Source organism: Chenopodium quinoa, unplaced genomic scaffold, assembly GCF_001683475.1.
Source record: "Chenopodium quinoa cultivar QQ74 unplaced genomic scaffold, ASM168347v1, whole genome shotgun sequence".
NCBI classification, from domain to species: domain Eukaryota; kingdom Viridiplantae; phylum Streptophyta; class Magnoliopsida; order Caryophyllales; family Amaranthaceae; genus Chenopodium; species Chenopodium quinoa.
In genome coordinates, this window is record NW_018742275.1 from 442212 (window position 1) to 453444 (window position 11233).

The 11233-nt window shown below is 32.4% G+C and overlaps 1 protein-coding gene across 1 annotated transcript; it reads left to right on the forward strand.

The window, feature by feature from the left end:
- The first annotated feature begins 2955 nt into the window (after window positions 1-2955).
- On the forward strand, window positions 2956-9457 carry LOC110684745. Its single transcript, XM_021861183.1, has 3 exons — window positions 2956-4140; window positions 7673-7844; window positions 8635-9457. The coding sequence occupies exons 1-3, from the start codon at window positions 3331-3333 to the stop codon at window positions 9135-9137; spliced, it is 1485 nt and encodes a 494-aa protein (XP_021716875.1). The 5' UTR covers window positions 2956-3330; the 3' UTR covers window positions 9138-9457.
- Window positions 9458-11233: the final 1776 nt, after the last annotated feature.

The window sequence follows — 11233 nt, forward strand, 5'->3', positions numbered from 1 at the left end:
TATTTCACCAAACACAATCCGTACAAAATCAGTCACACCTTTCTATTTTAAAACCTATCAATTTTAATTTTGTTTTCAATTAGGTTTAGGGTTATATAGTAACTAAACTTGCACATTAATTTGAGTTAGGTGAGATTCAAGAGGCTCTTGAGCTAAATTAAGTGCTAGTTGAACATAATAAATTGTATTTTGTATGAATAAATTATAATTGGGACCTAATATATTTTAATGAAAATTTGAAATCATCAAGTTTAACTTGTCCGATATGGGTTTGGTTCTATTAGGATTGCAAACGAGTTAATATGTATGTTAGGACCGGTTAAAAACAAGTTTAGCCATGACCCGTATGTCTAATTGATAAACTAACACAATGTTTGGCAACAAGAGGTTATTTGTTACTCCGTATTCCTTAGTTGTTAGATGTTTATATGTATGAGTTGCTTTAATTAACTGATTGTATGTACTATATAATTAATTATACTACGGAGTAAGTGTTTTTTTTTTAATGAAAATTTGAAATCATCAAGTTTAACTTGTCCAATATGGGTTTGGTTCTATTAGGATTGCAAACGAGTTAATATGTATGTTAGGACCGGTTAAAAACAAGTTTAGCCATGACCCGTATGTCTAATTGATAAACTAACACAATGTTTGGCAACAAGAGGTTATTTGTTACTCCGTATTCCTTAGTTGTTAGATGTTTATATGTATGAGTTGCTTTAATTAACTGATTGTATGTACTATATAATTAATTATACTACGGAGTAAGTGTTTTTTTTTTTTTGGTTAAAATATTTGGTCAACAACTATTAGCATATAACTACTATACTGTGTTAAATGATCAATAAAGATATATGCATCATTTATTGTTTACCTCGAGCAATCTTGGCAAATAATAGTTATTTTAACAATTTTTTCACCAAAACCCCCGAGTCTACACTTAATTCATCATATACCCTTTAACCCTTACCCCTTTGAAATTTTTTTAAATACATTATACCCTCGAGTTTTCACAAAAATGCATTAAATACCCCTAATAACTAATGAGTGTTAGCTCCGTTAGGCATCACAATTAATTATGTTCTAAAACCACTCCAGATCCCTTCCCCCTCCTCAAAAATCACCTTATTACTTTCCTTCCCCTTACCCCTGAAACCACCTGGCCTAGATCTCCTTCCCCACCCTTGAAATAACATCAATCATATTATTAGGGAGTGGGTGGAGGAAGGAGATCAGGAGGGTGGTATCGTGGCGGGGGAAGGGAGGGAGATGGTTGCGAGGATGGGGGAAGGGGTCTAGGGCGGCTCTAGAGCCATTAGTTCATCTTATAATTATTAAGGGTATTTAATGCATTTTTGTGAAACTCAAGGGCATATGTTGCATTTAAAAACTCAAGGGGCGGTATATGGTGATTAAGTGAAAACTCGAGGGCATTGGTGAAAAACTATAATATTAAACAAATTTACGATGGAAGAATCACTTTCCCTGAAACCTCTATCATAAGGCCATGTTCATTTGGAATTCTAAATAGAGCAGTTGTTAGTGGAGCAAAGCAGTTTACAGCATAACAAAGCAATTGTTGTTATTGTTAATTGTTATTGTTATTTTTATTATTATTAATTTTATATAATTATTGATTATTAACTGCTAATTACTATTTTTAATAAGGGAGATTATCATTGGTACACCCTTGATTTTGGCTTTTATCAATGGTACATCCTCTCTAATTATACTTACCAACGATACATCTGTACTTTAGATTAAATAACTTTTGTGATTAATCTGTTAAGTAAAAGTTTAATAACCTTTAATATTTATTACTTGCCACTATATAATATGTCGATTGCGACATCTACAAAGAGATTTTTATCTAACAAATACATGATATTTAAATCTAATAAAAAAAATCATGTCATCAAAGCGATGATTGTTATTGCATATGGTATATTCTGTATACCCTCTTTCACTACTAGTTATTGATTATCAATTACAAATGACTGATTTTTAATTATAATTAGATATTTATTTAATTTTATGTAGTAGAAAAAATGTATTACAAAAGATCAGGGCCTAAAAGTTATCTCAGGTTTTGTTCTCATCATTTTATGCTTATTACTTAGGGCCTGTTCACATTTACTTAATTTCAATTCAGTTCAGTTGAGCTCCAATCAGTTCAGTATAGTTCAGTTCAACTTCAATCAGTTCTTTCAGTTTAGTTCAGTTCAGCTCCTAATTTTCCTCTCTAATAAAATATTCATTTCAGCAAGTTCAGTTTACTTCAGCTCCAATCAATTCAGTTCAGTAAATGTTTGTTAAAATCAGACCAGAGTATGAAATTTCAGACCGACATATAATATATTAATGTTGTATTTGTAAAAATTATGAAAATTATATATTTGAATACACGTTGAGACAAATCTAACGAGATCTCACTTGATAATTGTTTTTTTTTTTATTTCCTTATACATTGATATACAATTTAGGTCTACGTTTAGTGAAATCAGATAATTAGTTTAGACTAATTAGATAAAATCTGAAAAATTCAGACTAAATTAGACCAAACTTTCAAAATTCCGACTAGAACATTCTAACTGCAGACAAAGAGAAAAAAGGCCTTACAAGTTACAATAGAGATTTAATTTAGTAATATATACCTCTTATTTTACCTCAAATATCTCCTAACCAAACACTCTAAAAATTGACTTGACTCGACTCTATTCGTTTAAATCCCTAATTACCGAGTCACCATGTTAAACTCGAAAATGAGAGTAACATCTGAACAATTCTGATTTACCTCTAAACCAACAGCTCCACATTGCTTATACCTAGGTACCTTCTTATGACATGTTCAGCCCCTGGCCGGAAAGGAGACCCCCCCCCCCTCCCCCCCCCTCCCCCCCCCCCCCCCACCTTCGTTTCCCTTTGATAACCCAAATCTTCCCTCAGTCCCACCTTCTCTTGGCTCTTTCTTCACTTCCAATAACCAAAATACTAAAATTTCAACTTCATTTTCATTCATTAATTAAATAAAATAAAAACCCACTTAAAAAATAAAAACCCCACATTTTATTTTATTTAATTTTTAGTAAAAATAAAATAATATCCCACCACCTTTTCTTGATTTCTTAAATTCTTCAGATTTGAATCAGAACTCTCCTCATTCCTTCCTCCCTCCCTCCCTCTCTTTCTCTCTCTTCTTTTCTTCTTATATTTCTATCCACCTCTTCATTGCTTCAAGTCTTCAACTTAAAACACCCAACTTTTTCTTTTGGTAAAAAACTGGGCAAATTCTCATTGCCCACTTCAAATTTGGCAAAAAAGATCTAAAATATGGCTCAAAAGCATTTGAAAGAATTGCTAAAAGAAGATCAAGAACCCTTTTATCTAAAAGATTATATTGCAAATAAGCAATGTTTATTGAAAAATAAACAACAACAAATACAAAAACTTCAACTCATTAAACCCAAAAAACCCACTTCAATTTTACCCAAAAATACATGTTTTTTCTCTTTACAAGACTCCCCTGACCTTAGAAAATCACCTAAATTATTCGATTTTCCACCTTCACCAATTCTTAATGCTAAAAGCCCTAACAAAGTATTCCTCCATATTCCTACTAAGACTGCCACTCTTCTCCTCGAGGCGGCGATGAGGATCCAAAAACAAAAGGCTAAGCCGCAAAAGACCCAACAAATTAAGAATTCGGGTTTCGGGTTATTTAATACTATGATGAGAAAACTGTCATTAAGAAATCGGACTCAGAAACTCAAGTCCGACCCCAAAAAAACACAAGTTAGTGAGGCAGATGAAATCATTGTTACGAGTATTGTGTCGTGTTCGGTTTCTTCATCTTCATCTTCTTCTTGCAATGGAAGGTCAAGCAGCTTGGATTTGGAGAGTTCGATTAGTGGAAGATCATTTGATGAAGTAGAAGAAGATGAAGATGAAGATTTTGAGTTTACTAATGTTTTGAAAGAAAACAATAATAATATTAACAAGATTAGTAATAATAATAACGGAGATTATTATTATTCACCAATTTGCTTAAGTCCTTTAAGTCCATTTCGATTTTCTCATCATAAAAGCCCTTCTCCTGGACGTTGCTCCCCTGCTAAATCCCCTGTTCGTTGCAAATTTCAGGTTTGTTACTCTAATCTTCTACTAATTATTACTTGACACTTGTTATTTAAAAGTTTTGGTATGTTTGATATTATTTACAACGATTTGATATAAAGTAGAGAGAAAAAATGTCTAATCGGTACAAATAATATGAAACGGATGGAGTATATTCAAATAGTATGTCAATTAATAAGAAAACTCAGGAAGTAAGCATTTAAAATATCCTAAACTAACAAATATGTAACAATGTAAGAAGTTAAAAGTAGAAATATTAATCATGAATCCGAAAAGAATCGATATATATGTGTTTAGTATTGATTGTGTACTCATGAGTATTGAGTAATGATGAACCAAGAACAACTTTGAGAGTATGGTAAATTTTTAAAAAATGTAACTTACATTTTTTGGACATTTTTTTGGTGGGTAAAAGATTCCATCATTAATACCGTGATAGATGTTACAGAAATTCGTGACCAATCGAGTAAAAATAGAATTTTTCTGAGCATTTTAGTTGAAGTGGACATATCAATGTTCATGGGTCATTTAAGTTACCTTAATTATATAGCAATTTTGATTATGTAATGAGCATGTTCTTATTATTTGCTTGTTATTATGAACAATGCTTTATTATAATGTCGTTTGATTAATGAAACATCATTAGTATGATTAGACCTAATAATTGATTAATGCCACTTTATTAGAATTAGGTCATTCTTAATTTTGGTTTTGTTTGTGGTTAGTACCTAATAATAATGAGTAGGAATACTAATTTTAGGTCAAATCATACATGACATATGACAATATGACATGACTCTTTTGCAAGGTTTTATTTATTTATTATTTTTTTAAAAAAATATACTCTCTCCTTTTATTTAATTTTTAAATGCAACAATTTTTTTTTTTTACATACATTTCATAAAGAGATAAGAGAAGGTAAATAATTGAATTAATTACGGAGCAAAATAACTTAAACATTATACTCCGTAGTAGTTAATAACCTACTCCGTAATATACCTTATCTCTTCTTATCATTGTTCGGATTATTTTGGTTAATTTATTTGTATAACAAAGGATAATATGATGTGATTAAAAATTGTGGATGGTCAAAGTTAATTTTAGTTAGTCAAACAATGAAATCTTAATGCATTTTTTTTAAAAAAAAGAAGAGCATATTTTTAAAATGCAGTATAAATAAAATACAGTAAATAAAACTACAAAGGGTTAATATTTTTATTGATCCGAGTGAACTCGTGAGTTGTGTGACTCAGCTTAGGTGACTATATTGACCTGTCGGCAATAGAATCTGTCCTCAGCTTCTTTTGCCGGGGTGTTTTGTTTAGGAAAAGACGATTTTACCCTTTAATGGAAGGACAAAATATGCAAAAATCCAAGTTTTATAAGGGCATGCATGTTTAAAGAGGGCAAATAACACCTTGGTCGTGTAACAAAATTGTACTTTTATGATCACGTCTCTGCCCACTAAAATCTTTTCTTTTAAGACCTTGTCTGTATGATGGGCAAATTATAAAATAAATTAAAATATTTTTGAGTTTTTTTCAAATCGGACAAATTTTGATTTTGGATTTTTTTTGTCCATGTCATTTGTATTCAACAACTAGTAAAATTAAAGTATTTATCTTGTTTAATGTAATGCTTTTGAGATAATTAAATATTAATTGCACAGTAACTACCAATAATCATGTATTAACCATATCATATTATACACTACAGTACTACGTATTATAAATAATTAGAGCTGTCAGTTTCTGACCCGAACCGTTAAACTCGACTGTTTCGAACCGATCCGAAAAGGAACTGAACTGTTTAAAACCCGTTTTTTGGAAATCGAAAACTGACCCGACCCAATTTTTTCCAAACCGAAACTGAACTAAACCGAATTTGTGCAAACCGTTACTAACCCGACCCGTTATCAAGCCAAACCGTTACAACCCGAAACTGAAAGCAACCCAAACCGATTACGTTTAAACCCGATAGTAACCCGACCCGTTTTAAACCGAAAACCGTTAAAACCCGATAAAAATCCGATAAACCTAAATCGTTCCAACCCGTAATCCGTTGTGACCGAACCGGTTATAATCCGTAACCCGTTGTGACCGAATCGTTTACGACCCGTAGCCCGTTATGACCAAACCGTTTAAAACCCGTAACCCGTTATGACTGAGTCATTTACAACCTGTTACCCAATATGTTTATGATCTAATCTGTTTCAACCCACTACTCGATAAACCCAACTTATTTATGACTTGACTTGATTATAACATGACTCGTTCCTACCCATTATCTGACTAATTCGACTCGATAATCATCCGACTCAATTTTAACCCGATATGATTTTGATTAGAAACCCGTTTCAAATTGGGTAAACTCGTTTTCAAACCAACCAAGTTCAATCTAAACCGATTATAACCGAAACAATAATGGTTGGACCCGATTTCACCCGATCTATTTTGAACCGAAACCCATTTTCGAACCGACCTAGTTAAACCCAAACTAATTATGACCCAAACCAATTACGACCCGTCCTGATTAAGACCCGAATTGTTTTTAACCGAAACCCACATTAAATGGGCTAAACCCGTTTTCAAACCGACCCAATTCAACCCAAATTGATTATGACCCGAACCGACTAGAACCCGACCCGATAAGGACCCGATCCGAATAGAAACTGCAATTAAAAAAAACCAAATCGAACTGGCCCGATAATTTTCAAAACCGTCCCAAACCGACCCGGTTATTATTTCAATCCGTTATAAACCGACCCGTTATAACCCGAAACTGATAAACCCAACCCAAACCCGAACTATTTAACCAAATTGACACCCCTATAAATAATTGTTAATCTATATTAGTAGCATAAAAAAGCGGACTAGATTATATTAGTAATAGTATTAAAGTGATTGCATAACCACCTCTATTTTTGGTTGTTCATTTATGGGGCTATTTGGATTTTGGAGTCAATTATTTATCATATCAACAATGTTTTGGTGGATCAATAATTGATTTATGCTAAAGCATCTCAATTCTTCTTCAATGTACTTGGCTTTAGGAATATTAATTAGGTTGGTCTATAATTGATGGCTTGATGCACTTTAATTTGTACTACCAAAGAATTAAGTCTTTATATTAAGGGAGAAAAAGAGAGTTCTGAATTTTACTAAATAGTCTAACAATAACTTGTTACGAAACTTGGGTGACTCCATACTTTTTGTTGGTGGTATCATTCTAAAATAATTTAAATTAGTATGTGTTTCGAACGATGTTTCTTTTTAGAATTAGCATGTAATAGGAGAATGGAAGTATACATAATTGAAAATAGCCAAAGGGGTATTTATTGGCGTCGAGTAAATATTTTGAAGGACGTATATTGTTATAAAACAATGTTTATAGTTAAGCGACCGGGTTATATGACACATTTTTAGTGTATGAACGTAACATATAAAATGTACAGAATACTATTTATAATAGTAGATTGACAAGCAACGTTTGCTAATTAAAGTCGGCATAACTAATGAAGTACTGTAAATTGTGACAGGACAATGTAAACTACAAGCATGAAAACCTAATGAAATTCCAGCAAGAGGAAGATGAAGAAGACAAAGAACAGAACAGCCCTGTATCCGTGCTCGATCCTCCATTTGAAGATGACTACGACGGACACGAAGATGACAGTTACGAGATTGAATGCAGCTACGCTTTTGTTCACAGTAAGTAGTAGCAAATTTCTATATTGTTACCAAGAAAATGATCCCTTATAATTGATTTTTTGTTGTATGCTTTGTTTTTCTTGTAAAGTCTTTTTCATGTTTAATTGATGGCATTTTTTTTTTCGTAATTTTTACTCAAATTCCAAAGAAAACGATTTAAGATTTATTACTCTTGATTGTGTCCTTTTTCATATGTTTGGTCATTTTCCTTTATAAAAGGGCATTTATTAGACCTTTTTTTCCTTGTATTTTGCTGCTTCAACTTTCTCTGAAAATGGTCTGATTTATAATTATTTGTTCAACAATGTTTTGAACCATACAATATTTTTGTGGGATCCATTTTTAGATATCTGTAGAACCGCATGTGTGGTTTTTATGACTTAATTTCGTACACATTTTTTGTGGGTTTTGTACTTTGGTTTTATACATCTGGTGCTAGGAATTTTACAGGATGTAATTTGATAAATGTTTTCAAAGGGCTCAAATTTAACTGTATACACTGTTATTGTAATGATATCCTTGTTGGATACACCCTCGATTTCGAAATAACATGCCTAGTAATTTTGGACATGTTTAAAATAAAAATGTGACCTATTCATAATGAATCCACTTGTTGAAAAACACTTTTCTAATGAGACTCGACTTGTAATATTTGCTAATTGATTAGTAAACACGAAATGACAATTAAGTCGATCATGCATGTCTTATATCTGTTAGCAATCAAATTTTTTTATATTTCAGTGTACAAGAATTGAATTAAAATGTAACCCTGTTTTTTTTTTTTTCTCAGGAGCCCAACAAGAGTTGTTGCATAAGCTTCACAGGTTTGAAAAATTGGCGGAGTTGGACCCTATTGAGCTCGAGAAAAGAATGATCGAAGAAGAGGAAGAATTCGAACTAGAACATACGAATGAACTTAAAGAATACGACCGTGAAACGTTCATATTCGATGAACAAACTCAAGCCCATGACTTCTTGCAAGAAGTAATCAGGAAAACAGGTTTTCAGGATGTGAAGAAACCCGGGATCAAGAGACTAATTTCTGATCTAATAATCGAGGAAAATAGTGAAGAAGAAGCCTCTGATGAGCAAGTCATTAAGAGGATATGCAACAGATTGGAGTCATGGAAGGAAGTGGAATCGAACACAATCGACATGATGGTGGAAATCGATCTAAAGAGGGAGATTAGTGACTGGAAGAAGTCTCGAAAGGAATTCGATGAGGCTGCAGTGGATATTGAAGTTGCAATATTCGCGGTATTGGTTGATGAATTGGTAGAGGACTTGGCATGATATGATCAACTTGAGAGACTTTTATGTTAATTTTCGCGGTTCATTGTTTCATTCTTTTACTACTTGGCAGGATACTTGAAGCATGGATCATAATCTAACTCGAGAGATTAATTAGGGTAATTAGGTAATTAAGTAACCCGAGGATGATGATGATTCGGGTTTAGTGCTAGAGTAGTATCAATGTATGTAAGGGGGATAAGGGGAACATGACATGTATAATACCTATATTTTGAGTAGCTTAATCATGAGCTTGCATCATTTTGATGATGCTTGCCCTTTTATGAACAAATAATCACAGAATTAAGAACTTTCTTTGACAATATTATGAAAATGTTGGATAACTCTTTTTTGGTTAATAATTATGAATTAAACTCAAATTATTTTGACAATCAACCACAAAAAGGTTCAGTAAGATTAATGAATTGATTAACAATTATTTAATTTTGAAATTCAAATCACACAAAGTTTAGTATTGACTTAGTCTTCATGCTCCCACGCTGAGGGTTTAAAAAGTCCCTGTACGTACTGACTCCAGATTTTGCTTCACGCTTGATTGAACACGCAAATTCTCTTTTAATTTTCTTTTTTCAAGAACAAGTACTTGGGCTTTTTTTTATTTGATAAAACAAACCCTTTACAAGAACTATCAGACCTAAACTCCATTTGTAAGAGACACATTAAAATCAAATTATGACCTAGTTTTAATTTCTATTCATTTCATTACAAACACACGTGTTCTCTAAATAATGTGTTCCCCTAAATTTTTTAAGGAAAAAAAAACACACACAACACAACACTTTTGTTTTCTTTATTTTGTTTACAAAGAAAAGAAAGAAAGAAAACAAAAAACTGAAAACATTAACAAATAGGCCCTAAAGTGTGGATAACTTTTCGAGCAGTTTAACACTGCCTTCAAATGTCATTGGTAATTTTGACCGTTATTGAAAAGTTAAAGTTAGGGTTAGGTTTTGTTGGTCCTTGCACTAGAGGGCTAGGCCTAATGTCGCCTTCATTGTGGTTCGTGACTAAAACCATGAAGTTAGGGCCAGGGGTTCGAGCTGATGAGGTTCTTTGCTTTTGTGTTTTTAGATTTTGGGTTCAAACGGTGCTCTTTAGTTTGTTCTTCTTTCCTAATTTTTTTTCTTAGTGTTAATAAGAGGTTTCTTGTCTTTATAAATTTATTTATGGTTTATTTTAGCCTCCCTTGGTTGTTTTCCTATTTTCTAGTTGTTTGATTATAGTTTCTTAATCAATGGATCCTTGGTTAAGGTTCATGGTTTTGTTTGTTAGTGTTGAGAGAGTTAACAGGTTGTGTTGTCATTGGGGGATGAACAAGAAGTTGGCTGTGGCTAGGGTGAAGTGTGTGATTTGTTTGAAGGGTTATAATTGTTTTCTTTTCCTTGTTTATAATGCATGACTGGTTATTATTATTACTCTCGAAATTTGCAATCTGAAGTAGGTGTCCAAACTTTCTTTTGGTTTCTCAAGCCTCGACATTATCATGCTTTCTTGCCAACAAGAACATCTTATGAAGGAAAGTCACATGTCTAAGTGACCCGTTTGATGAAGATCTTACTTTGTGATGAGTTGATCCTGCCAGGTAGGGAAAGCTAGCCATGATCGAACAATTTTGACACTCTCAGCCACTCTCTTTGTGTTTTGTAGTATGTATCCACTCTTTGTAACAAAAGGATTACTGTGAGAGAATTATCAGCACTGCTTCTCATTAAATAATATTCGCAATTTATATAGAAGCATTAGGGTTTAGCCTAAGCTAAGGTTAACAAAGTAATTACATAAATTAAATATACAAAAATATATACTCTTACAAGGTCTTTATCCAAAAATGTCCGACCAACCCAGAAATGTAATGTTGTTTTTAGTGTCATAAGTTGTGAAGGCTTAAATGTTAAAAGCCAAATAGTTTATAATTTTGTTTGTTTAAAGTCTAAGTCTGTACTAATAAGTTTTACTACTTGTTTTGTATTTTATACACTCGTATATACTAGCTGGCAGCTGTTGTAAAAATAAAATAAAATTATGGAAAAATTCACATTTACTACCAGCAAAAGCACCACGTATTAGATTTACTACCT